This window comes from Manis javanica, chromosome 15 (genome assembly GCF_040802235.1).
Source record: "Manis javanica isolate MJ-LG chromosome 15, MJ_LKY, whole genome shotgun sequence".
In the NCBI taxonomy this organism is placed as follows: domain Eukaryota; kingdom Metazoa; phylum Chordata; class Mammalia; order Pholidota; family Manidae; genus Manis; species Manis javanica.
In genome coordinates, this window is record NC_133170.1 from 65,808,464 (window position 1) to 65,834,286 (window position 25,823).

The following is a 25,823-nucleotide window of genomic DNA, read 5'->3' on the forward strand; positions in this document are numbered from 1 at the left end:
GCTTAGCCAGCCCAGCCTGCAGAGACACAACTAGTTAAAGCCACAGGCCCAAGACCATCTCTCGTTGCAGGAGGTGAGCTGTGTGGAGTGGCATGGACACAGCCCACCCTGGGTTATATGTTCCAGTAGGTGGGGACAGCACCACTTAACGCTCTGGGCTGACAGGGGCAAGGGAATTTTCTAAAGGAAACTGGAGTTGCTGACACCAGAGAAAGGGAAGTGGATGGCAATCATGGCTGGATCAAGGGGCTCAGAAGAGGTGATACAGATGTATGTATTTGTGTACACGTGATAAATGCAAATATAAAGTTGGGTATTTTTTTGAGGTGGGAGAGTCTTGCTCTGTGCTTTTTTTAATTCCTAATTTGTCTTTTTCACTTGATGACATGTCTTAGGGGCCCCACTGGTATACCTGGGGCTGGTCTGTTCTCACTTCATGAAGTGTTCCATCTTTGGGATGTATCCCCAGTGTGGTCAGTCCAGGGAAGCCACCAGCTTACACAGCATCTTGTGGGTCTTAGAAAAGGTGCCTGCTTCTCTAGAGGGACACACTCCCCTCCAGGAATCATATCTGAGAGCAAAATGCAGGAGAGCTCCACCTTTCCTCGTGTCCTTGGTCACAGCCAACATGCTGACCACATATACAGCCCTGCTCTAGCCAGGCAGCCATAGATAGACACTTAGGCAGTTTCTGGGTTTTTTTTTACTATTACCTCCTGCATTAGCCTTCTTGTGCAAAGATGGGGATGTTTTTGGAGGGCAGACACCAAGAATGCTGGGCCATAGCAAATGCACTTTTAAAATTTTAATTGCTGCTACCCCAGCCTTCCTGCAAGGCTGTACCAGCTGGCACTCCCTCCAATAGCACCAAAGCACCCCCCTCCCACGCCCTCCTGGCGCATGATGATATAAGGCTTTTTCAGCATTGCCCATCTGATGGGTGAAAAGCTGCCTCTCTGGAGCTTGGACTCTGGCCACCTTCAAATGCCAAAATTCAGCGGCAGGCTTGAAGGGAAAACAGCAGCCATGGGCTCACAGCCCCACCACGAACTGACACATCCCCGACCTCCAGCTATTCCCGCACTGTCTACCAGCCACATCCTCACCTATCTGGGGAGAACCATGGCCCATCTGGAGGCCCCTTCTTAGGTTTGTGCTCCCAAGGCCACTGTCATAAGCCACTTCTTCATGGTCCTTTGACATTAGTCCCTCCACGGACTCTCCTGCAGCTCCTCAGCCAGTGTCCCCTCTCAATACTTTGAGTGAAGGAAGAACTCTTACACAGGGGGGTCAGCTGCTCCATCAGCCCTTCTGAAGCCTTTGATGCCGCCCTGCCTGACACCCACTCTCTTACTCTGACTTCAGCTCCTCCAATTTCCCTTAGAAATCCCTGCCCTTCCCACTGCCAGGGCAGGCGGTTCAGGTCATTTCCGTCACCAGCTAAGTGGATGGTTCAGGGACAGACACACGATACAGCTCAGTGAAAGACGGCACTGGGACAGTGGCCTGAGTACGTCTACAGCTGGGCTTGCTATGCAGGACATGTCAGGTGTGGCTACCCTGTACCACCTTTGCTGCCATTTGGAGAAATCATGCCTGAGGATGAAGCTGACAATGAGATGGGACAGGAAACTGTGGTCTGACCACATTCTTGTGCGACTTGATCCAGCCTTGCCTGACGTCAGGACGCTCTGAGGCATCCCAGTTTAATGAGACCATAAATGTCTTTTCCTTGACTAGAGCCAATCTCAGCTGGGTTCCTGCCACTGGTCATCTAGTTGTTCTGATACACTTAAGCAAAATTTAGAATGTGTCTGATGTGAAGGGTCACTGTTTGCCAAGGGCCTCCAAAGGTCATCTGAAGCAGATGCAGAACCTCCTTGTTGCAGAAGAGGCCACTAAGGCCGAGTGTAACAAGGATAGGAGAAATAGACCACGGCTCTGGGTGGGCAGCGAGTGAGCCCAGGGCAGAGGAGCTACCATTCCCCTCAAATGGTAGATGTGGATCTGCAGAAATGCCTGTGGGAAGAATAGGACTTCCATCCTGGCAGCATCAGCAGTGACCAAGGGTGAAGGGGTGGGGTGGAGTGAGAACCCTAAGGTGTAGGGGCATTTGCATTTGATCTTCAGAAGCCCCCCATCCCCCACCCAAGATTCTTTGGCTCTGTGACCCCCCACAAGGTACTAAATTTCTATGGGCCTCAGTTTCCCTGTTTGAAAAATGGAAATAATAGTTTCGATCTCATAAAATGTTGTGAGAAGCGAACAGATTATAAATGCGGCTCGCTTAGCCCCGTGCCAAGCACACGCTAATCCCCAACAAAGGTCAGCTATTAGCACTCCCCGCCCCAAACCGACAATGACCCCCATTCCCGACCAGACCCCACCGGACTCCTGCTCCAGACAGCACTCCCCCCGCCGCTGTCTTGCTCAACCCAACCCCCTCCCACGCTCTCAGCCCACCCCAACTCACACCCCCATGCTCTCAGCACCCCCTATCCCCAACACCCATCCCCGAGCTCAACCCTTTACCCCCTACGCTCTCAGCTCCACCACCCCCACACGCTCTCAGCCTACCGCCCTCACACCCTCAAGCTCTCAGAACCCACCCCCCACCCCCATCCCCACTCTCTCAGACCCCCATCCCCCGACCCCACCGCTCACCCCTACCCAGCCCCCAGGCCCGTTCTGTAGCGGCGCAAGGGCTCCATCCAGCGTCCGCCGGGCGATCTGCGGCTTCCGCTCGGGGTCCCCAGCAGCGACCGCGAATCCGGGCACCCGCCCAGGGTCCGCGGGACGCGCTGGCGGGCAGAAGGCCAGGTCACCTGCCTGGGCGACGGCCAGACCACTGGAGTACACCCGCCCAAGAGGCCCGCCGCCCTTGACCCTCGACAAACGCCTACGTCCGGGCCGCCGCAGCCCAGAGTTCCCGGCAGACTCACGAGGCGGGGTGCGGGTGGGGTCCGAGCGTCGCCACGGCCGCGGGGCACCAGTGAGGTCCGACCTTTTGGGCGGGTGCGAGCCCTTTAAGGCGGCGGGCGGGGCGAGCGCGTCCGGCAACATTAGCATACATTAGCATGCTGCCCGCTGCCGGGAGGAGGCGCGCCCGTCTCTGTCAGACGCGGAGCAGGGTGAAGCCGAGCGGGCGCTCGGCGTGCGGCGCGGGGAAGCGGAGACCTAGGGTGCGGAGGAGCGGGCTCCCAGGGCACGGGGACCTCCACGGCCGCCCCGGTGGCCCTGTGAGCGGGATGGGGCACCGAGCCGCCCGGGGGCCCGGCCCGCCGCCCGCCCTACCCGGGCTCCCGCTGCTGCTGCTGCTCGCGCTGGCGGCCCGCGGGGTCTGCACCGCGCCCGCGCTCCGCGCGGAGGACCTCAGCCTGGGAGTGGTGAGTGCGCGGCCGGGCACGCGGGTCCCGCGACCGGGAGGACCCCATCAGTGCGCCCCGAAGCCTGCGGGAACCGGGGCGCCCTGGACCCACTTCCTAGGCAGAAAGCTGAGGCTGGGGCGCAGGCTAAGCGACTGACGCACGCGCACCCAGGACTGGAAAGAGGCTCCGGGTCCCAGCCCGGCTCCGTGCGGTCGGGAGCCCGCGAACGTGGGGGGTCGCCTGCCGGAACCCTTGTGCCTTGAGCGACCCCGAAGGAGCGCCCCAAGGCGGGTGGAACAGCAGTCGCAGCCGCCTAGAGCATTGCGCCCGCGTGCGTTCCCAGTGGGAGTGGCGGGGGGAGGGGCGCGCGCCCACAACCGAAGAAAGGTTGGGGCTGCGGAGTGTGGGCGCCCCGGAAAGCCGGTGGTTCTCTTTGCTCCGTTGAGGGTGTTGGGGAGCAAGGGAGCCGGCCCCAGCCTCCATTGGTTATGGATCTTGGCCTGGATCCCCGTTCCCCTTCCATCTCCGGGACGCCCAGCACGGCCCTGCGTCCCCCTTCCATTCCCAGGCTCGCTTGCGGCCCCGGCGCCCCTCTCCCCAAACTCCCACTGACTTTGGAACCGTGTTCGGAGGCAGTGACAGCAGCTTCCTCTCAAAAACCCTCCCCCGTTCAGCCCGCCAAGCTTGGAACCTCCTCTTCTGGACCTGGGATATTTGCCTTAAGGCATCTCGCCGCCTCCAGGTTTCTTCTGAGGCTCACCCCTGCAGCGACCTTCACTCCGCTCATATGCAGGGGTCCGAGCCAGGGACTTTCTTGACACCTGCCCACCTCCATTGGCAGCCTCCTGAAGGGGTGCTAGCAGGGCCCCTTTCTCAAAGCCATTGGCATTTGGGAAGTCCAGGTGTATTTCAGGCAGAGGCATTTGGGTGGGGACACAGGTGGCAAACACAGCCTGGTGGTTGGCAGGACTTGGCTCAGCCATCCCCACCCAGCTGCCCCAGCCCCCAAAGCCATCTGGGAGGGTGCTGCCATGGTCCCTGCTGTGGCATCCAGACACCTGAGAGACCCCACAGCTAGCTTCCTCCCAGCCAAACTGCTTCTGAAGTTGGAGTACCTTTATCTACCTCCTCTGGGGCCTTTTGTAGCTAGGAGCTGCCTGGATTCACTCCTGGGGGCATTGCCTCTCCAGGTCTGGGCCAAGTGACAGTAGAATCCAGGCCCCAGCATTGCCAGGGAATGGAGGTCTTGGCCCAGCGAAGCTCACCTATCAGAGCCAGGGCAATTCTAAAGTTCCATCCTACCCACCCAGAGTGGGTCAGGCACCGTTGTCCAGCTCCAGCCTGAGCTCCTCTCCCGCTTCTGTGGGTCCCCGGCAAGAGGGGATCACCAGCCCACGCCCTATGGGATGCAGTGGGCAGGGGATGTGGCTTCCCAGCCTGGTGCCCAGAGACAGAAGAGCCCTGGCTCCTGCACAGTGGGTATCCAGACACCCTGCAAGAGGCTGCCCCTGACTTCAGAGTCCCCCACTCAGGAAAGGCCAGGACCATTCTGCCTAGTGTGGCAGAAGCCTGCGGCTGGCTGTCCTCATTTTGTGGGTGGACAGCGGTCTCTGGTGGCCCTCGAGGGAATGACACCCCAGAACATCAGACCCATGGAGGGCTTGGAGACAGGCAGGAATTTATGGGGAGGAGGTATACTCTCTTCCGCTCCCCTCTACTGCTGCCCTCAGGGTCCACTGACTGGATATTCAGGTCTGAGGCTGCCAGTGAGGAGAAGGGCCCCTTTGTAAGTGTGACCCAGCCTCTACCAGACAGAGTTCAGCCCAGCGGGTCTTGAGCACTGGCTGCTCCCCAGGAGGGGCTCATCCAGCCCACCCCAAGCATTAGCACTAGAACAAAGCACCGGATTGACGCCCGCTGCGCCTAGCTAGGGCTTTCAAGCAGCAGTGGAGTGGGACAAGAGAGCTTGCGCTGGGCCCTCCTGGGGCTGTCACAAGCCGCAAGTCCTTCTGGGCCTGGATTTTCATCTGAGTAGGTAATACACACAGCAAAGTATTCAGTCCAGACAGGAGGAAACTTCATCTCCTCATTCTCCTCTCATTTCTGGAGGATCCTTCTGGAGGTTGACTGGGCACAGAAAAAGGACACAAAGATCCCAGTCCCTTATTTTTATAGATGACAGCTGCCGCTCACCATCCCATCCTCACTTCACAATGTCCTAGGGAATATTCTGCAGTTCTTCCTCACATCCTTTAGGCAGGCCCCAGGCGTGGGTGTGAAGGCTGGTCCTCGGGTTTTGCCTTAACCAGGAAGTTGACAGAACTGCGTCGCTCCTGCACCCTGAGTACAGAGAGGCCCAGGCACAGGTGTGAACCAGTGTGTTGCAGGTTCCACCCAGCCCCTAAGTTTCTCCTCATAACACCAAAGTGTGCGTCCTCCACACCTCATAGCTGCAGGTAGAGCTCCTCATCTTTGTCACCCAGACCGGTGACCAGTTTATGGTTGAGGTGTGTGAGGGTGGCCAGGGCCAAGCAGGGCCCTTAGTGGCCCATTAGGCCCCAAGGGGCTGCTGGCCCAGGTGGGGGCCATGTGGTGGTGGGTGGAAGCTATGACCTGGCTCAGCGCACTCAGGCACTCATGTTCTCCCTCTGTGGAGCACAGGGGCCCAGGGTAAGGGTGACAGTCACCCTGGTCTCAGCCAGTGGCCTCAGCCTGCTTCTCAGCACCAGTGCCCAAGCAAGCCCATGGGCCTGCATGCACTCAGGACCGTGTCAGAGAATGACTTGGGGACATGATTACCCCCACACCCTGCAGCTGCAGCCCAACAGACTCACCACACACCCTCAGCCCGGATGAGCCAACCAGTTCACAGGCGCCCAGCATCCCTCTGCACTGAGGAATATCCATGGGAGCTTTGAATTGAAACGTGAAGGTCCCAAGACCCATCTGGCAGCTCCCCAAGCCCCTCCCACTCCCCATGGAGGCTCTGGTCCACAGTGAGTTCAGGCCTGGACCTGCTTTGGGAGTCCACCGGTGCTCTCGTCGTATAGGAGCCAGGGTATGGGCAGGACCTGGCCAGTGCCTGTGGTCCAGGCGGCCTGCTGGCTCAAGAAACATTTTTCTTCCATGCGTGCTCGACCCTGAACCAGATCTTGGGTGTGGATCCCACTGTGCTCAGCAGCCTGTGACCTGAGTAGGCACTGGGCCTGTCCCCTCAGTGGTTGGAACATTAACTGGGTAATGCCTCTGAATTGGTAGCAACAGTGTCCAATTCACATTGCCAGGAGGCTGGAGAGGGTTTGGGGGTTTGGCAGTGTGTTCTCTGATGCAGTGCCCTGGAGAGGGTTTGGGGGTTTGGCAGTGTGTTCTCTGATGCAGTGCCTCCCAAGGGTGCTTTTGAGTGACTGATTTTTGCATCCCCATTCATGGTGATCTGAGTATCCGGTGAGATGTTCAGCTGCAGGGTCTGTGTGGCGTAGAGGGTGATGCACCTGTCTCACACTGGCTGAGGCCGCCATCAGCTCTCAGGAGGGGTGAGGAAGCACTGGTCTGGGCAGGATGCAGAGAGCTGCTTCCCCTCACATGGACCCCTGCCTGCCCACTCTGCATCCTTCCCTCCTATCCAGCCCCACCAGCTCCTGCTCCACGGCCTTCACACCTGCATACCCTCCACCCTCCACCATGAATGCTAGTGGTCTTGTCACCTGACCAGCTCCTTCTTACTTTTCAGGTCCCAGCCCAGTGTCACTCCCCACCAGGGATGTCTTCCCAATTAGCCCCTGCCCCACTTATCATAGCAGAGCAGTTACAGGACAGGGTCTGAGATATGACAGCCCGGTGTCCAGTCCAGGCTCAGCCCATCCTGGTTGTGTGACTGTGGGTATGTGTCCTGACCTCTCGGTGCTTGTTTCCCCACCTGTAAAATGGGGACAGCAGTGCCCACCTCCTAAGATTGATTCAGCAATTATTTATTGATAACTGAATCGACCACCACAGGCAACGCAGTCCTGTCCTCCACACTGCCCCTGAGGGGTGTGTGAGCAGGTTGGTGAATGCAAAGCCCCCGTAACCACCAGCTGTTGACATCGCTCAGCCATCACCGTCGTCAGTGCCCTCCCTGATCACCGCCCTGCGGCCTGCTCCTGTGTTCACTTGCTTGTGGTTGGTATTCCACCCGAGACTCTCCACTCCCAGTCGGACTCCCTGATGGACAGGCAGGTATCTTCCCAGGTCTTCCCTATCCCTCAGTACCTGGCACAGAGAGCCCTCAGTAAGGCTGTGGGGGGAATCTGGGAGTGTCCCCCTGGGGAAGATGCCGGGGCAGGGGACCACCTGTGTCAGCAACCCCCGGGGTCAGTCCCCAGAGGAAAATGGGTGTGGGCTGCCTTGAGGCCACTAGCTTGCTTCCTCTGGGGCTTTGAGAGACTAAGTGGCAAGGGCTGGATCGGCTGTAAGAGGTGGTGGTGGTCCCCCACCTCACAGGCAGGAGGGCAGAGGTTAGCCACCAGCTGGGCTTTGCTGTAGTGCCGTTGTCACCTGGAGCCTGGTGTTGCCTAAAGCCACTGCCTGCCAGCTTCCATCTCGCCTTGGGCTGTGGCTGGGGGAGAGAGTCTGTGCTGCCCTCCGGCCCGTTGTCACCTCTGAACCTGGGTGCTCTCACCTGCGCAGTGGGGCTGATGCTGGGGACACCTGCCCTCTGTCCCCCCTGGGAGTTTGGAGGGTCCACTCGGAGACGAACCCATGCAGGGCCCACAGCTCAGCCGCTGACCCAGCCCAGGCCCCGGGGGCCACAGATGCACCCCCACCTGGCACCAGGGCACAGCCAACTCAGGGTCATGAGTCCTGCTCCCCCTCAGGCATGTGGGGCTCCTACGTGCCTCGTTTTCCCCACCTGCAAATGGCAACAGTGAGGGAGCCCAGCGCCCAGCCGCCTTGAGCCAGCCCCGGGGCTGCAGGGACCAAGGGCATCGGGACGAGCGGGTTGTTGGGGAGGGGCGGGGGGCTGCATGGAAAGCTTGGTAGGGGGAGGGGATGACAGTGACCGCGTCCTGCTGTCGCCTGGGCCAGCACCGCCTCTCGGCCGCCTCCTGCGGCAACGGCTCAGCTCTGGAGCCCTTGGAAGAAGAAGGGCGCCGGGACCTCTGGGCCGGCGCCCCCTCTCGCCCCTTCCCCGCCCGCGGCCTTCTGGAAGGTTCACCACCGCAGCGTCGCCCGCGCAGCCTCGTTGCCCTGGAGACGCGGTCGCCATGGCGACGGTGGGGCAGGGGCGGGGCTCTGGGCGCCCGGTTCCCTGCAGGGACCTTGGCGCCCCCTGGCGAGCCCGCCCACCCCGCCAAAATGCATCAACTGCGAGAAGAAAGGAAATCCTGCCCTCTGGGAATTTGCATGCCTCCTCGGGAGACTGGGATGAGCTGGCAAGGCGGCAGCGGGTCGACCTCAGACGCCGTACTCGGGCGCCCCTAGCCGACGGGGCCGCTGCCTTCCCAGCAGGGAGGGAGCTTCCTGTCCGGACAGCTTCCGTCTCCAGGGCCTGGCCGGGGGATGGGCGGCGGGGGGGTGGACCAGTGGGGACCACGGGCTCGTCAGGCACCCCTCTGTAGGTGCGGGTACCTGAAGGCCGCCAGCCTTGCCTCAAACCCCCCAGGGACCTAACCTTTTGCCAAACACCTTATGATTTCCCCTAGGGAGCTAGGAAGTTGTTCCTTGTTCCCACTCCGGCCCTCCAAGAGTGAGCCAGAAGACCACCGCAGTCCTAGGGGTTTAGGGGAGAGGTGGACCGGCTTGAGTAGAGGTTTGTGACGCCAGCGTCATGGGGCTCTGACCCTGGATGGGAGCAGGTGCAATGGCTGAGATTGAGAGTGCAGGCCCCCACCCCAAGTCGGCTGGGAGGTGGGAGGTGCCCCACACCTGCTGCCAGCCACTCCTGTTTGGTTCCATTCTTGCAGTCTTGCACCCTGGCAAGGGCTGCAAACCTCAGTGCTCTCAAGGCCCAGGCAGGTTAGCAGTGGCCGCTGACTGAGGGGGAAGCAGTGCCTGTCCCGGGTGGCACCGGCACTCAGCTGCTCCTTGTTCTATAAATTGACTTGGAGGCTGGCCACTGAGACCTGCAACTAAATCTCCTGCTTTTCAGCGTTGGCAAACACCTCAAAACCATCTGAAGCCCAGAAATGCCTCTGGCCTCCTGGCCACGTGGCCAGGCTTCCCAGGGACTACAGAGAGCAGCTCCTCCATGAACCCCACAGTCCCTGTGAGGAGTGGGAACAAGGCACAGAGAGCCCTCAGTAAGGCTGTGGGGGGAATCTGGGAGTGTCCCCCTGGGGAAGATGCCGGGGCAGGGGACCGCCTGTGTCAGCAACCCCTGGAGTCAGTCCCCAGAGGAAAATGGGTGTGGGCTGCCTTGAGGCCACTAGCTTGCTTCCTCTGGGGCTTTGAGAGACTGAGTGGCAAGGGCTGGATCGACTGGTTCAGTGCAGACCCCAGCCAAGACACCCAGGCCATGGGTGTCTCTCCTGAAGTAGGTTCCTGGATGAACCCTTCCCTGGAGGTCAGGGGCATCCTCCAGCATCACACACGTCTGAGGAAGCCCCAGAGGACTTCATGAAGAGGCAGCCCCGTAGGACTGGGCGGCCAGCTACTGTAGCTATGAGACACCCAGGCTCTGTAGCTCAGATCTTAGCAAAGGGATTAGAATGTGTGTGTGTTCTGACATTCAGAAAGAAAACTTCAGAATCAAAACTTTTGAAATATTTGTAAATGTTTTGAAAAAAAGCACATGTAGCCACAAATAGAGGACTTAATGCAGAATGCTCTCTTGGGCATTTCCAGCACCTGGGCAGTAACTAGCCACCGGACATGCTCAATAAATCCTGTTGATTAACGTAGATGCATTTGAATGGGTTTGAAGTAATGTGAAGTGGGTATCCTCCCCAAAGAAGAGTGCTCAGGGACAGCAAAGATTTTAGCACCACAGACGGTGGTGCCCAGAGTTGAGGGAAACGGGGGCACCTGTGCAGGCCTACGTCCCACCTCTGCTGGACATAGGCCATCACTCCCAAGGCCCTGGAGAGAAGCTTCCTGACTTAGAAGCCCTCTAATCAGGAGTGCTCACTTGGGAGCAGCCCTTGGTTGCTGTTCATTGTGGAGCAAGTCACTTGCAACTGCCAATCCTGTCTGACAGCCTGAGAGGCCTCCAGACCTGATGGGGGTCTCCTGAGCCCCCCAGTTGTGCACACACTTGGGGACCCCTGTCAGGACTAGAGGAGGGGATAAAGGAACAGGAAAGACTTGGTGTTTCCTGCAAAAGGAGGAATCTAGCTGGATCTCTGCAGGTGTATGCCAATTATATACCAATCACTGAGGCAGCCCCTCCTGTCCAGTTGAGGTCCCTGGGAATTCCAGGAGGGTGGACCCCTCCCACTGAGCACCAACCTTCTGTGGGGGCAGATCCCCTAGGCAGGAGTCTACATTGAAACACAGCCTCTGGGGTCTGCAGGCGATGTGAACGAATCAAGAGACTTTGAAGCATATGCCAAAGAAAAGAGATAGCCTGCCAGATGATACCTCTTCCTGAATCCAGGTCCAGGAGGGATGAGGCTCAGGGAATCCCAGAAACTCTGCCTTCCACCCATCTGTGGATCCTTCCTGGGCTGGCTGGTGAGCCCGCCCCTGTGCCCACAGGAAGGAGACTCTGTGGGATTGCCACAGCCCAGGAAATGGGCATGAGCCCCCTTTGGCAGTTGAAGAAACTGAAACCTGTGTGGGCAGCCCCCACGATGGCATTATCCACCCCCAATCCAGGAGATGAAACAGCCCAGAGAGGTTGAGTGACTGGCCTCAATTGCACAGCAAGGAGGTGACTCAGTGGGATTTGAACCTGGGCAGCCTGGCCCCAGAGTTTGGACTCTTAACCACCATGAATGTGCAGCTCAGGACCAGATTCCTAAAATGGGAGTCAACCCCTTGCCCTTCTCAGTGTGGATTTCAGAGCTTGGGTCCTAAACTGCTCTTTACAAGTCAGCTCAGGGCCTGAATTTGGCACTCATGACATTTAATAACCTTTTTTAAAATTTCACTTTCTGAGGCATCCCATGAGCATTTTATTTAGCAGGCTGCCATGAGCAGTTGTATAGGTTGTACACTGTTCAAGCTCACCTAGGTTTATTAAGATACTTTTCTGGCAGCCGCGTGGGAAGTAACTTAAGGAAGGGGTGAGAGATGCCTTGTGGGGTATTGGAGGGCTGAGGCTGCAGGTGTTGATCAGGGCTGGGAGAGGCCTACCCTTCACAGCAGTGGTGGGCCCAGGATAAGTGACTCTTCAGGTACAGCCACCCCTCACTCTGCTCTCCACCCACAGGACTGGCTGAGCAGGTTCGGCTACTTGCCCCCAGCAGACCCTGAAACAGGTCAGCTGCAGACACAAGAAGAGCTGTCCAAGGCCATTGCCACCATGCAGCGGTTCGGAGGCCTGGAAGCCACTGGCATCCTGGGTCAGTCCTCTAGGGGTGACAGGAGACAGGTGCACCCTGAGCCCCACCTCACAAAGCCTGGCTTCTCTTTGGCCCTATGTCTCCTCCAGCCAGCCCAAGAGGGTGGGGGTTACAGAAGGGCCTGCTGTCTCTAGGGAAAGATGGAAGTTCCTGCCTCATGGGCTCCCCTCCATCATCCCCTTGCCACCCCCAGTATGGGCACAACAGTGGTTGGCTGTGTGCCAGCCATACCCCTACACACAGCAGGGTCTCAAACTATGCTGACAGGGCCAAGTGAGCCAGCCGTGGGAGCAGGGTCTGACCAGCCATGGCCCAGATTGTGTCTTGCCTTTCGAGAGTGCCAGCCCTGTGCTGCCAAAACTCCTAACTTCCCAATAGAAGCCAGAATTCTGGGGTATTTATGTGAGTGCCCCACTTTCTACATGTTGGAAGTAATTCCCAGTTTGGTATAGATCCTCTGCAGGCTTGCTGGCCGCAACAGGGCTGTCCCCAGGCCTCTGAAGGGGCAGACATGTGAGTGTTATGCACAGCTGGTCAGACGCATATCACGTGAGATGCAGGAAGCGATGGCTTCGGGGCCAAGCCCTTTTGGGCGGGCCTAAGTCAGTGAATGTGTTGAATGACCCCGTCGTGGTCATGGACATGCCCCGGCAGTGAGGCCTGAGCCTTATCCAGCCAGACCCAGCGTGAGAACCAGGGAGTGAGGCGTGAGCTCAGTGCATTTCTCTCAGAGAGCTGCTGGGAAGGCCAGGTTGGGGTGGGTGAGAGCTGGCCTGGCTCCTGACCTGCGCCCATCCCCACAGATGAGGCCACCTTGGCACTGATGAAGACGCCACGCTGCTCCCTCCCTGACCTGTCGCCTGCAGTCCCGGCTAGGAGGAGACGTCAGGCCCCCACCTCCACCAAGTGGAACAAGAGGAACCTGTCATGGAGGTGAGCAGGTGGGCTCCACATGGCACAGCCTTCCCTGGGGTCTTAGTGTCCTGGTGGCTGGAACAAATACTCACAAACTGGAAGCTTAAGGCAGCAGGAATTGATCCTCAGTCGTGGAGACCAGGGTCCAGATCCCCATGTCTCAGGGCTGGTTCCTTCTGAGGCTCTGAGGGACACCCCAGCTGGCCTTCCTAGTGGCCCCATGGCTCCGGCCCAGCTTCTGCCCTCACAAGGCCTGCTCCTTTCCTGCCTGGGTGTCCTCTTCTGCCTCTGATAAGCACGCTGTCACTGGATTTGGGTAAGCCTAAATCCTGAGCCAGGGTGAGCTCACCTCAGTCCTTACCTAAATTACATCTGCAAACACCATTTCCAAATAAGGTCGTCAGTGCTCAGCCCCAGGGAAGGACATTCCAGGGCACACACTGCAGCCTGGGGCGGAGGCTCTTGGCCCGACCCTGGTGACCCTGCCACTCTGACCCTGCCCACCCTAGGGTCCGCACATTCCCAAGGGACTCCCCCCTGGGCCGCGACACGGTGCGCGCCCTCATGCACTACGCACTCAAAGTCTGGAGTGACATCACCCCCCTCAACTTCCACGAGGTGGCGGGCAGCACCGCTGACATCCAGATCGACTTCTCCAAGGCCGACCACAATGACCCCTACCCGTTCGACGGCCCCGGCGGCACAGTGGCCCACGCCTTCTTACCGGGCGACCACCGTATCGCAGGTGACACCCACTTCGATGATGATGAGTCTTGGACCTTCCGCTCCTCAGGTGTGTCTCTCGGGGTCGATGCTGACCCGGTGCCACCTGGGGCCCTGACAGACCCCATGACGCTCTGGGGACCACAGTGAAGACACCTCCATGGCTGACATGAATCCAAACCCCAGCGCCAAGGGCCATGTGTATCTCTGTCTAGCTCAGAACAGCAGGGTAGCTCTAGTTTAGGCCCACCTCCCCAGGCCTTCTCCAGTGGGGCCCCTGCCTGGCTGATTCTGGCAGGCTCAAAAGCCTGGGATAACAGGATGGCACGGTTCTGTGCATCTGACTGGCTGAGCCAGGTTTGTCCTCATCCTGGTGTCAGCTTCCAGGAGGGAGTGGAACTTGCAAGTCCTGAGCACATCACATTTCTGCCAAGTCCCACTAGCCTAAGAGGCCCCACGTTCCCCTTGGAGGGTGCTGGGCATGGAAATGGGCTGGGCAGAAAGGTCCACTGTGGAGGCAGTCTGCACAGCCAGGGGAGCTTGTCCCAGCCCGGAAACCAATGGGAACCCTGGAGGACCAAGGGGTCTGTGTGATGATGGGAGCCCATTCCACGAGGCCTGGCAAATTGTCCCACACCGTCAGGTGCAGGGACCCTACAACCCTATAACCTGGAGTCCAGATGACCGTCAGGGCCTAAGATATTGACTGTGTAGAAATGTTTGCTGACCCCACTGTGACTGGCACATGTAGCTGGGGGAAGACCAAGAGACTGGGGCCTGAAGAGCCCCTGTACACCCCACAGGGCTTTGGTAGGGACCAAGCAAGCCCCAAGTGACTGCACAGAACCCATCTGTCCAGGGCCCATGCTCCTGCATGCCCAGGATGGCATACTCATTACATCCCACCCCGCAGGACCTGGCCCTTGTGCACAAGCTCGTCCCATCCCTGCAGTCTGGCTGGGGCTGGTGGTCCATCCCTTGGCTCACTGCCCCACTGTGTTCCCAGATGCCCACAGCATGGACCTCTTTGCAGTGGCCATTCACGAGTTTGGCCATGCCATCGGTCTGAGCCACGTGGCAGCTGCAAGCTCCATCATGCAGCCCTACTACCAGGGCCCAGTGGGTGACCCGCTGCACTATGGGCTGCCCTATGAGGACAGGGTGCGCATCTGGCAGTTGTACGGTGAGTTCCCCTCTCCTCCCAGCCAGGCATGGGGACAGAAATGCCAGCGACCCTAGAGCACAGCACCCCCAGGAGAAGAGCTTTCTCTGCTGTGTCCACTGCTGCATGCTCAGCACCTGGCCACCAGGTGGCAGCCCCTACCCATGTACCTCATGTTTAACACCCTATGTCTGTGAATTTTTATTCTTTCATTTACCATTTTGGCCAATTTGAAGTGTGCAGTTCTTCAGTGGCATGTAGCACGTTCACAGGTTTGTGCAGCCCCTGCCTCTACTGAGTTCCAGAGCTTCTCATTGCCTCCTCCTCCCCCACCACCTGGCAGCCACTGATCTTTCTATCCTCGTCTGTGGATTTGCCTGCTGGGACATTCTACATGCACTACGCAGCCTTCTGCGTTGGCCTCTGTCACTGAGTGCACTGCTTCCAAGGTTCCTTTGCATACAGCCTGTGGGTGCTCGTTCCTGTGATGGCTGAGTGATTTTACCTATCCATTCACATGTGGACCAGCATCTGGGTTGTTTCCACCTTTTGGCTGTTGTGAATAGTGCTGCTAAGTTGTTGTGTGAACACCTGTGTTCAGTTCTCTTGGGTCTGTATCCAGAAGTGGAACTGGAGAGGTGAGGGTGAACACTTACTAACTCACTGAGACCCCACTCACTGTGATACGCTGGCTGGAGTCCAGCCTGTCCTGCTCGCCGCTGCAGCCTGGCACCACACTCCACCGCAGTGCCCAGCCACCCTGAGGGCTCCAGGAAGAGGGTGGGATTTGGAGGGAGGCAGGCATCTAGGCTCAGGGCAGCCTTCTTGTCTCTGCAGGCGTGCGGGAGTCCGTGTCCCCCACGGCACAGCCGGACGCTCCAGAGCCCGGGGAGCCTCCCCTCCTGCCAGAGCCCACCAACAATCAATCCAACAGCCCGTAAGCCACAGGCCCTGCCTCTGCACTGCACCTGTCTGTCCTTGGCCAACACCACCCACAACGGTGGCTCAGATCCTAGGCTCCAGGCTCTTCTAAGGAAAGCTCAGCTCTGTGGGCTTAAGCTACTGTGACATTCTGTTTCTTAAACTCCTTCAGACAACAGAGGGGACACTGCCCAGCCCGGGAGCCCACAGAGGTGTTACATTGCAAATATTTCAAATGGGTGACTCCCTGCCACCCTCCGTCCCTGCCACCCTCTATCCCAGTAACTCCCTTCTGTGTAACAAGCACCCCTGCCTGTTTCAAGAGCCAACAGATCCTATGGGTCAGGAATTGGGACAGGGCATGGTAGGGGGCTGGTCTCAGCTCCATGGTTCACTGGGGGCAACTTGGAAGACTAGGGGCTGAAATCATCTCAACTCAGGTCTGTGCCTGGGCTGGGCTGACGCAACAACTGGCTCAGCAGGCTGGCCAGTGGGGCCCCCAGCTGGGCTGGCTCATGAGGCTGAATTCTGAGGCAGGTGTCCATGGGCGCTTCCTGGGAGCTGGTGTGGCTCTTCGGACTGAGCTCGGAAGTAACGTCAGCCGTCCTCTTTGGGACCCAGCATGTATGTCTGGTGTCTATGGACAGTGCCTAGCTGGCTGCTCGGCAGCACCATGCACACCCCCCTGGCAGTGCCCAAGGGTGCTTGTCCAAATGCTCCCTGACTGCATGCCCAGAGCAGCCCATCATGGCCAGCCTGAACAGGAAGAGGGACTTGATTCCCTTTCTCTCTTGACCGAACTGGCATGTCTCAGAGTCTACAGGTGATGGTGTAAGATCTGTTTAGGACACCACTCCCAGGGTTTTGAAACACCCAGCTCCCTACAGGCTGGGGAGTAGGGGGTACCCCTCCACCACCCTCTGCTCTCTCTGCCCCCTTCCACCTGGCTCTCCCTCCCCCCAGGCCCAGGAAGGACACACCTCACAGGTGCAGCTCTCACTTTGATGCGGTGGCCCAGATCCGTGGGGAGGCCTTCTTCTTCAAAGGTAAACCCCCAGCGGCTGGTGGATGGGAGGCTGGGTTGCTCTGGGACCCAGGCCTACCACCTGCAGCCCCACCCACCTTCCGTCCCCCAAGGCAGGTATTTCTGGCGGCTGACCCGGGACCGGCACCTGGTGTCACTGCAGCCAGCACAGATACACCGCTTCTGGCGGGGCCTTCCCCTGCATTTGGACAGCGTCGATGCTGTGTATGAGCGCAGCAGTGACCACAGGATCATCTTCTTCAAAGGTGGGTAGGTGGGTTCTTCAAAGGTGGGTAGGTGGGGTGGGGCCCTGGGCCTCTCCACCCAACCCCATGCTCTGCTGGGCATCACTGATGGGGCTTCAGCCTGTGCTTCCTGGGACACCCCCAGTTTGAGGCTCACAGGAGGCCATCCCCGTGGTCTGCTCCAGAGCAGGAGCAGCTTGTCCGTATGTGCACTCCACCCATCATATTTATTGAGCACCTACTATGTGCCTGTACTGTGTGTGAACAGGAAAACCTCTGGCCCCAATGGGAGGCAGATGATTAGCACCAACATAGACTTGAAGGAACAGGGTTCCAGGCAGGGAAACTGCCCATGCAAAGACCCTGGGGCAGGAACAGTCCTGCTGAGTGCAAAGAACACCAGAGAGGACAGCAGCTGGAGCTGAGTGAGGGGGCACAGAAGGAGCTAGGTTTGTTCTAAGTGTGGCTGGAAACCATGTCCAGGATGACAGGTCCACAGGGGTGGGGGTTCATTGCACATAAGGCATGCACAGGTGAATCCTGGGGCTCCAGTAGCAAAGTACAAGAGGGGGTCTAAAACCACAGGAATCTGTCCTCTTGCAGCCTGGGGCCAGAAGGCTGAGGTCAAGGTGTCTTGGGGCTGCTTCCTTCTGAGGGACACCATGTTTCAGGCCCCCTTCCACTGCCGGTGCTGCCTGGCCTCCTGGGCTCCTGGACTGGCAGATGTGCCCCTCCCATCTCTGCCTCCATCTTTGTGTGGCTTCTCTCTGGACGTGTCCCTCAATAGGCTGGGCGTCCTCATCTTATAAGGACCCAGTCGGTGGGTTTAGGGCCCACTGTAATCCAGGGCAACCTCATCTCAACTAAGTACATCTCTAGAGACTAGAGACCTTGTTTCTAAGTGAGCCAATTCTGAGGTGCCAGGTGGATGTGAATTTTGAAGAACACTATTCATTCCAGCAGCTACCTCCACCAAAATGGGAGAGGCCACCTTTCTTTGAGGAGGTGAAGGGTATTCTGCATGTTTACTGTGCTCATTCCCATCATCTGCCCAGCCCCGGCCCCCCACGCCCGTCGGTGGTGACCACTTACCCTGCATGGCTCTGATCCTTCCGGAGGCGCGGGCCTCAGGGTGAGGGGCGGTCCTGGAGCCCGGCCCAGTGAAGGGCCCTCTACAAGTGGCCACCATCATTGCCATATTTAGAAGAAAAAAAGGACAGCATTCATTCCAGCAGATTTTTTCATCTAATTTGTTATTTGCCCCCTGTTCTCTCCCCACTGGAGCACACTGCCTTTCAGAGAATGTTCAAGTAAGCAACGACAGGGGCCTCCCTACTTTTCCTGTGGTGCACACTGCCCTGCCCCTCGTCTTGTTTCACAGATATAGTGGAGATCGCTTCATGTCACTACAGAAAGACCCTCCTCATTTGAAAACAAAAAAGGTGGGGGGCAGTTCTAACCTGCAGGAAAATCGCACAAACAGTGTGTGAGCACCCCCATGGCCATCATCTGCATTCACACTTGCGAACGTTTTGCTGTTGGCCTCACTGCTCCTGTGGATGCTTCCATGCCTGGTTCTTCTGAAGCAGTTTGGAGGGGGCTGCAGACATCAGGACTCTCCATGCAGCATCGGCTCCCACCTGGGCACAACGGCAGCAGGCGGACCAGGCACCTCACCGGGTCACCCTGGGGCCCCTCTGGCCACTTCAGTCTGTGCATTTGCAGGGACATCAGGGGTGTGTCCAAGCTGTTCAAGGCAGCTCTCTGGGCACATTCACTGTGCTCACAGGGACAGGTGTGCACGCCAGGTCCTCCATTACAAGGCCACCACGTGCCGGCATTGTGAGCAGGCATGGCGCCTCCTGTCCTTCCTTCTGTGGGTGTGTTTTCCCAGGTCCCTCCTGGTGGGGCAGGGGGTGGGCGCTGCAGGTGTGTGGCCATTTCTCTCAGCCCCCTCAGGCAGTTAGGCTGCTTCTGTCCCTGGCAAAGGAATTTTTTTTATTGATTTTATTTTTAATTGTTAAAAAAAAAAGGCATAAAATTTGCCACCTAGCCACTTTAAGTGCACATTGTTGGGGCATTAGCACATTCATGCTGTAGTGGAGCCTCCCCACGTCCGATTCCAGGATTTTCTCAAACTGAATTCCATCCCTGTGAATCCCCCAGCCTCTGGCCCCCACCGTCCTGCTCCCTGTCTATGAGTTTGACAACCTAGGGACCTCATGTAGGTAGTCATACAGGGTCTGCCCTTTGGGGACTGGCTGATTTCACTGAGCCCCATGCCCTCCCGGTCCACCCACATAGCAGGTGTCGGGATTTCCTCCTTTCATGGGTGAAGAATGTCCCACCGAGTGGATGGACACATTTGTTTATCCACTCATGGGTCAGTGGACTCTTGGGTGGCTCCCACCTCATGGCTGTTGTGAATCCTGCTGCTGAGAACACAAATGTGCAAAAATATCGAGTCCCTGCTTTCAGTTCTTTTGGGTGTAGACCCAGGAGGGGCATTGCTGGACCACATGGGGATGCCTCGTTTAGTTTTTTTGAGGAGCCACCGCACTGGTCTCCACAGCACCTGCACCATTTTACATTCCCACCAGCCATGGACAAGGGTCCTGTTTCCTACGTCCTCGCCAGCACCTGCTGTTCTCTGCTCTTTGACAGTGGCCATCCTTATTGGTATGAGGTGGTATCTCCTTGTGGTCTTGATTTGCATTTCCCCATGATTAGTGATTGAACATCTTTTTGTAGGTGTGTTGACATCTGAATATCTCCCTTTGTCTGTTCAAGCCCTTTGCCTGGCAAAGGATTTTTAAGCGTTTTGCTTCTTTTCTTTTTTAAATAATAGGGTTGCTAAGGCTAGGCCAGCGGGGACATGAGGACACCCACCTGAAGTCACTGCTCACACTACCACCCTTTTTCTGCCACCTCAGAAAAACAGTGGTGCTGAGCACAAAGGCAAGGAGACACCCAAAAAGCATCTTAGTCAAACCAGTTTTTGAAAGTTTGCCACATGGATTTGAAGTTCTTAGTGACAGCTAAGTGTTTTTGCTTCTGAATGGGATGACAAGGGTGCACATGCATCTGGTTAGGCCAAGTCTGAGGACTTTCTTGTCTCTGCCTGTGGGGGCCCAGCCCCATCCCAAGGCTCTGGCCTATAAAGAAGGTGCCTCCTCAGAACTCAGGTCCTCAGCTGCCACCACTTGAGCCCACCCCGTGCCAGGCACACAGTAGGTGCTCAGTAAATGCCGTGAGGCCTCTGGGAGTGCAGTGCCTGGGCAGTTGCCTGGGGTGGTGGCCGGGGAGAGGCAGGGCTGGAGCCCCCAGCCCTCGGGGCAGCTGAGCCCTGGCCCATGCTCTTTCTCTTGCCCCCAGGAGACAGATACTGGGTATTTAAGGACACTAACGTAGAGGAAGGATACCCACGGCCCATCTCAGACTTCGGCCTCCCGCCGGGTGGTGTCGACGCTGCCTTCTCCTGGGCCCACAATGACAAGACTTATTTCTTTAAGGACCAGCTGTACTGGCGCTACGATGAGCACATGCGGCGCATGGACCCTGGCCACCCCGCCCCGAGCCCCCCGTGGAGGGGCATCCCCAGCACACTCGATGATGCTATGCACTGGTCCGACGGTGAGCGGGTCGAGGTCTCATTCTATCCCCTAGAATGGGGTTGCGGTAGGGCTCTTGGGAGGATCACCAGCCAGTGCGTGTGACTGCAAGGGTCCCCACGCTGCCACACTTGCTCCCCTCCCTGCACCCCTGCATCGCCCACTCCTCCAGCCCTACCGGCCAAAGGCTGTTGCTCCCACACACTCCAGGGCCTTTGCACCTGCCCTGCACCTTCTGGGAACACTCCCAAGACACCCACACAGCCCCTTCTCACCTGCCTCAGGCCCCCACCCAAAGGGCCTTGCAGCCCTGCCTACCCTGCAGGTATAGGAGCAGCTCCTTCGATTTCATCCTCAAAGCTGCATCCCCAACACCCAGGATGGCCTGGCACATAGTAGACCCTCAATAAATATCCAGTAGGTAAAGAAACTGAGAGGTCATCTCCTCTACTTCCTGCTCCAGTAGCTCCCCACAAGCTCCCAGGACTCTGGGTGCCCACAGATGGGCCACCGGGGCTGAGGCAAAGACTGTGACCCTTGCCGAAGAATCTCTCTGCATTCCTGGCCAGCCCCATCCTCCTGCTGTGTCTCCCACATCACACACGCTGCAGATGGCCTAAGCTCAGCCTGCATCCCCTCTTCTCCCCAGGGGCTGCCTACTTCTTCCGCGGCAAGGAGTACTGGAAGGTGCTGGACAGTGAGCTGATGGCGGCGCCCGAGTACCCACAGTCCACGGCCCGGGACTGGCTGGTCTGCAAAGACCTGCAAGCAGACTCCGAGGCCACAGGCATGGACGGAGAGGCTGGGGCCCACCCCCAATCAGGACAGCACGACCAGAGCCGCTCAGAGGATGGCTATGAGGTCTGCTCCTGCACCTCCCTTGCTGCCCCTACCCCAGGGACCTCTGACCCGCTGCTGGCCACCACACTGCTGCTGCTGCTGCTGAGCGAGCTATGGACAGCGGCTCAGGCCCTGGTGCTCTGACAGCCGGCATGGCCTTTAAGAGGACAGACAGGTCCAAAGCCCGGGCCACGAAGGGCGAGGATGAGTTCCCCCACTCCTCCAGCACCCAAAACAAGAGTTCCTGGAGCACCACATGGCCACAGTGCCTTGGGGACCCAGCCCTGCAGACAAGGACTGGTTGCTGCCAGCCCCTGGGCAAAGGCCCCCTGGTCCAGCCTGTCTGGGCTGGGAAGAGGCCAGCAGAGGGCGCTGCTCCTTGGACGCGGTCGGCAGTGGCTGGCTGCTGGACAGAAGGAGCAGACACCCGCCCTTCCTTTCTGCCACCTCCTGCTCAGCTGTGAGTCAGGGAGACTGTCAAGCCTTGGGTAGGGGTCAGGGAGCTGTCCCCTCAGCAAGCAAGTGACTGCACCACGCAGTACTTAACCTAATGGGCCGAGGGGCAGGGCCAACTGGACCTCTTTCCAGCCAGCCGGCCAGTGCTGCCAACACTGTCGCTGTCCACACAGCCACCCCTGGTGCTTCTACTCTGTCCCAGTGGGCCTGCTGCTTGCCTAGCTCAGGGCAGCCTCCAACACACAGACCAGCCCCAAGCCGGGACCACAGCCTGTTTCCCCTTGTGACATGTTTCGGACAAACATGACCTTTTCCTGCTCCGTGACTGCTCAGCCTGGGCTCCCTGACACCCACCAGGCCTGGGCCTTGGGATCTGAGGGCTTCCGGGAAGGCCTGCATGCTGGGAGTTTCCTCTCATGTCCGCCAGCCCTTTTCCTGTCTGTGTCCTCCTGGACTCTGTGTACCCCCGGGGTTGTCACACCCATTTTATGGCTGGCAGCTGAGGCCCAACGTGGGAAGTGGGGCTCCTGCCCACAGACAGGTCAGCTGGGTCAGGCCACATCCGCCCAGGGCTCCCGGGTGGGGCACCTTGCATGGGAGTGCTGCTCCCACGGGGACATGCTGGGACGTCAGAGCAGGACACTTCCCTTCCCTGGGGAGGCACTGGAGCCATCTGCCCCACATTGGTGCTGCCCGACAGGAAGTACAGGCAGGCAGCTGGCCAACATCTCTCCGCTCTGGCTCTGAGTTCAGGATGGTGGCACCACCCTCCCACCCTGGAGGCAGAAAGTGGGTGCACTCTACCCTTAATGGGAACATGCTTCTCCCTGAAGCCTAGCTCCCTGCCTGCCCTCACGGGCAGGGACATTTCAGTGTTTCTCCTGGGGAGGGACACTCCTTGCCCATCTGTGGCAGCCATAAATGACCCTGGGGGGCCACCTGGGTCGAGACCCCGGGGCTGGGAAGGGGCCTTCTAAACACTTGGAGGAAAAGTAGGGTTGAGGTAGGAAGGGAAGTGGGGTGGTGAGCAACAGGATATAAGGTGGGGCTCGGCAGAGCCAGGTGCTCCAGCCTTCCCTAAATGGGATCAGGCAGAGTATTACCTGATGGGCCGAGGGGCAGGGTCGACTGGACCTCTTTCCAGCCAGCCGGCCAGTGCTGCCAACTCTGCAGCTATCCACACAGAAATACTCTGCTTGATCCCATTTATGTACATTTACATTTTAAAATATCGAAATAACCTCATATTTACAGAGAAGTTGCAGATAGAGTACACAACCCATTTTTACCTAAGTCATTTGGGAGCACATTGACCACCCACAGCCCTGGTGACAGCTGGCTGGCTACTCTAGCCCCCAAGCTGTGATGAGAAAGCATGTGAACCATGGCCAGGGGGGTCCATGAAGGCAACCCTGAGTGGGTTCGAGGTAACCAAGGGAGAAGATCCGAGGGGTGAGGACAGCAGGTGCAAACGTCCTGGGGTGGGGTAGGCAAGGAGGACTTCAGGGAGCCAAGAGGGCAGGGCCAGCCACAGGGACTTGCATCCTACGTAAGGCAGGGGCTGGCTGCATAAACTTTCGTTTCTCAGAAATGGCACAGGCTCCTATGGCTGCACGGCCCCACCCCACCAAGGCTGGGCAGCAGAGGCGGGACCAGAAACCCTGCCAGGCTCAGGGCCTGTCCAAGATGCCTGCCTGCCTCTGCCTGGCAGGCAGGCTACAGGCCAGACCCTGTGCTCACTGAGCCAAGTTGGGGCACATCCCACGACCGTCTGTCCGCCATCTGGTCCCTGGAGCTGGGAGGGTTCTCTGCTTATCAGACCAGACTAGATGGGCTGGGACCCCTCTCTGGGGGAGCAGGCTGCCTCCCGCTCATCCAGCATGCCCCAGAGGCCCCTGTCCAGTTTGGGAAATAGCCCAGAGAGGGTCCCCAGGTCCACTCGGCACACCATAGGGCAGGGCCCAGGTGGACCAGGTATGTGGGAACCAGGCTCTCTCAGAGTGCGGGGGCAGGGAGCTTACTGTTGTGTTAAAGCCACTCACTCTTTTATGATCTCTTCCCTAATCTGCTCCTGTGAACAAGTAAACAGCAGGCACAGACATAGTGAATCTCTCGGTGTTCACATGGAACAAATTAGCAGTAATAGCAGCAACTCCCACCAGGGGTCTGGGCATCTGAACAAACCCACAGAAATACTCTGCTTGATCCCATTTATGTACATTTACATTTTAAAATATTGAAATAACCTCATATTTACAGAGAAGTTGCAGATAGAGTACACAACCCGTTTTTACCTAAGTCATTTGGGAGCACATTGACCACCCCTAGGCACTCTTCTGTGTATTTTCCTGTAAACTCTTACTTTCTCTCAAGGTCAAACAAATCAGAATAAGGAGACACACCAGCCCGTGCTGGGGCTCTGCACTAGTCCTGACAGCACTCTTCATCAAGGGGACCCGACTCAGCCCCTGGTCTTCCCAGACCTCCACAACCTTGGGGCTCATGAAGGTTGCAGGCTGGCTGTGCTGTAGGCTACCGCTCAGTATTGGGGCCTGAAGTGTCCCCCCAGTTACATTCCAGTTGTGTATCTTTGGCAGGAATGTCACAGGATGATGCTGTACAAGAGTCTTTCAATTTTAGGTAAGTCACCAATGAAACACCTGGTGATTTCATGTAAAATTTTGGATTTTCGAAGTCTCTGTTTTCATTCCTGGCTGTGCTAGTTCCACTTGGGAGAAGCTGTACCCTGCACCCATGCCCCCTGGAGGCCTGCAGCCATGGTAACAGACCCAGGGACACTCCTGAGAAGGAGGTCAGAGGACTCACTTGGGCCACGCCCTTGAGGGCAGGGAACCCAGGCAGTGTCAGCTGTGGGTGCCACGCAGCTGGACCCAGGTGCTGGCTGACCTCAGTGTGACTCGGCCTTGTGAGCAAACTTGCATCCCCGTGTGCATGGGTGTTGTATTTACAAAACATCTACACAGGTAACCTCAAGGGCCAGAACATTCTGCTCTAGCTTCCATATTGCAGGTGGGGAAACTGAGGCACTGGTCTCCTCTCAGGCTGCCATAACGAAGCACTACACATGAGGTGAAAAAACACCTCTCCCTTCTCCAGGTCCTGGAGGCTGGGAGTCCAACATCAAGATGACATGGGTCTGGTTGCTGGCGGGAGCTGCTTCCCAGCTGCAAAGACCACCCTTAGCTGTGTGTTCCCAAGGCAGAGAGCAGCTCTGGTCTCTCACTGGGGCACTTGTCCCATCAGGGCTTGAGCTCACCTAAATTTAGCCACCTCCCCAAAGCCCCACCTCCAAGTGCCATCCAGGGCATCCCCCCGCAAACTGGGGACCCAAATCCTGCCATTGTGTTAGAGAAAGGTGGGCCATGGCACAAAGGCACCATCACAGGACTGGGCCAGACTCAAATCCCAGCCACACCTCACCCCTCCTGACACCTTTCCTGGGGGTGCTCTGGGGGCCCCATCACCCCAAAGAATTATCACGGGAATATGGTTTACAAATACAATCCTGCTGGAATCTGCCAGAACGAAGGAGTGTGGCCTCAGACCAGGCATTTGGCGGGTCAAGGAGCCGGGAGTAGGACCACGTGCTCAGACTCCAAGGGCTGGCTCATGCTGGGGTGGCTTTGCTGTGCCCAGGGGGTGTGATGATGGGGTACAGCTGCTGGACCCACCCCACTGGGATGCCAGGGAGCAAGTGTTCCTCCAGGGCCCCAGGGATAGGGCCAGAACCCGCACTCATGGCTGGAGCCAGGGCCTGGGCTGGGCCAGTGTCTGCCGGCTCCCAGGGCATCTGGCCTGCTTGTGCCTGTGAACCTCCATCCCCAGTTGGGAATCGGACCCCTGCGGGCTCTGCACCCAACCATCCCTGAGCTCACTAAGGGAGGCCAGCCCTGGGACCCTGGTACATCTGGAAAAATGAGCAAACTGAGGCAGACCAGGCGTTTGCCACCAGGCTTGCCCAGCAACTCTCACTGGGGCCCTTTGTGGTCTTGCAGGCCAGGTGGTGGCCAGACCCGTCCTCCCCACCTGCATGGCTGAAGCCTCCAATGGC

At 58.1% G+C, this 25,823-nt stretch overlaps 1 protein-coding gene and 1 long non-coding RNA gene across 3 annotated transcripts; one reads left to right on the forward strand and one right to left on the reverse strand.

Moving 5' to 3' along the window:
• The first annotated feature begins 3,087 nt into the window (after positions 1–3,087).
• Positions 3,088–24,445, forward strand: MMP17 (matrix metallopeptidase 17). 2 transcript variants are annotated; one of them, XM_037014210.2, is made up of 10 exons: positions 3,088–3,386; positions 11,722–11,854; positions 12,658–12,787; positions 13,279–13,562; positions 14,499–14,675; positions 15,492–15,591; positions 16,539–16,621; positions 16,713–16,865; positions 20,220–20,477; positions 21,105–24,445. In XM_037014210.2, exons 1-10 carry the CDS (start codon positions 3,249–3,251, stop codon positions 21,437–21,439), a joined length of 1,791 nt encoding a protein of 596 aa, XP_036870105.1. In that variant the 5' UTR covers positions 3,088–3,248; the 3' UTR covers positions 21,440–24,445. The 2 variants fall into 2 exon arrangements, with proteins under 2 accessions (XP_036870105.1, XP_036870107.1); XM_037014212.2 differs by lacking the exon at positions 3,088–3,386 and adding an exon at positions 8,960–9,649.
• LOC140846523 (uncharacterized) lies at positions 7,492–8,548 on the reverse strand. Its single transcript, XR_012125689.1, has 3 exons — positions 8,411–8,548; positions 8,174–8,259; positions 7,492–7,619 (listed from the first exon to the last, which is right to left on the reverse strand). It is a non-coding gene; the product is annotated as an uncharacterized lncRNA (long non-coding RNA).
• Positions 24,446–25,823: the final 1,378 nt, after the last annotated feature.

Excerpts from the sequence above, each read along its gene's own strand:
- MMP17 (XM_037014210.2), top strand. The coding sequence starts at position 3,249 with ATGGGGCACCGAGCCGCCCGGGGGCCCGGCCCGCCGCCCGCCCTACCC. Across the intron at positions 3,387-11,721 it reads AGGACCTCAGCCTGGGAGTG|GACTGGCTGAGCAGGTTCGG; the intron begins GTGAGTGCGCGG and ends CTCCACCCACAG. Across the intron at positions 14,676-15,491 it reads GCGCATCTGGCAGTTGTACG|GCGTGCGGGAGTCCGTGTCC; the intron begins GTGAGTTCCCCT and ends TTGTCTCTGCAG.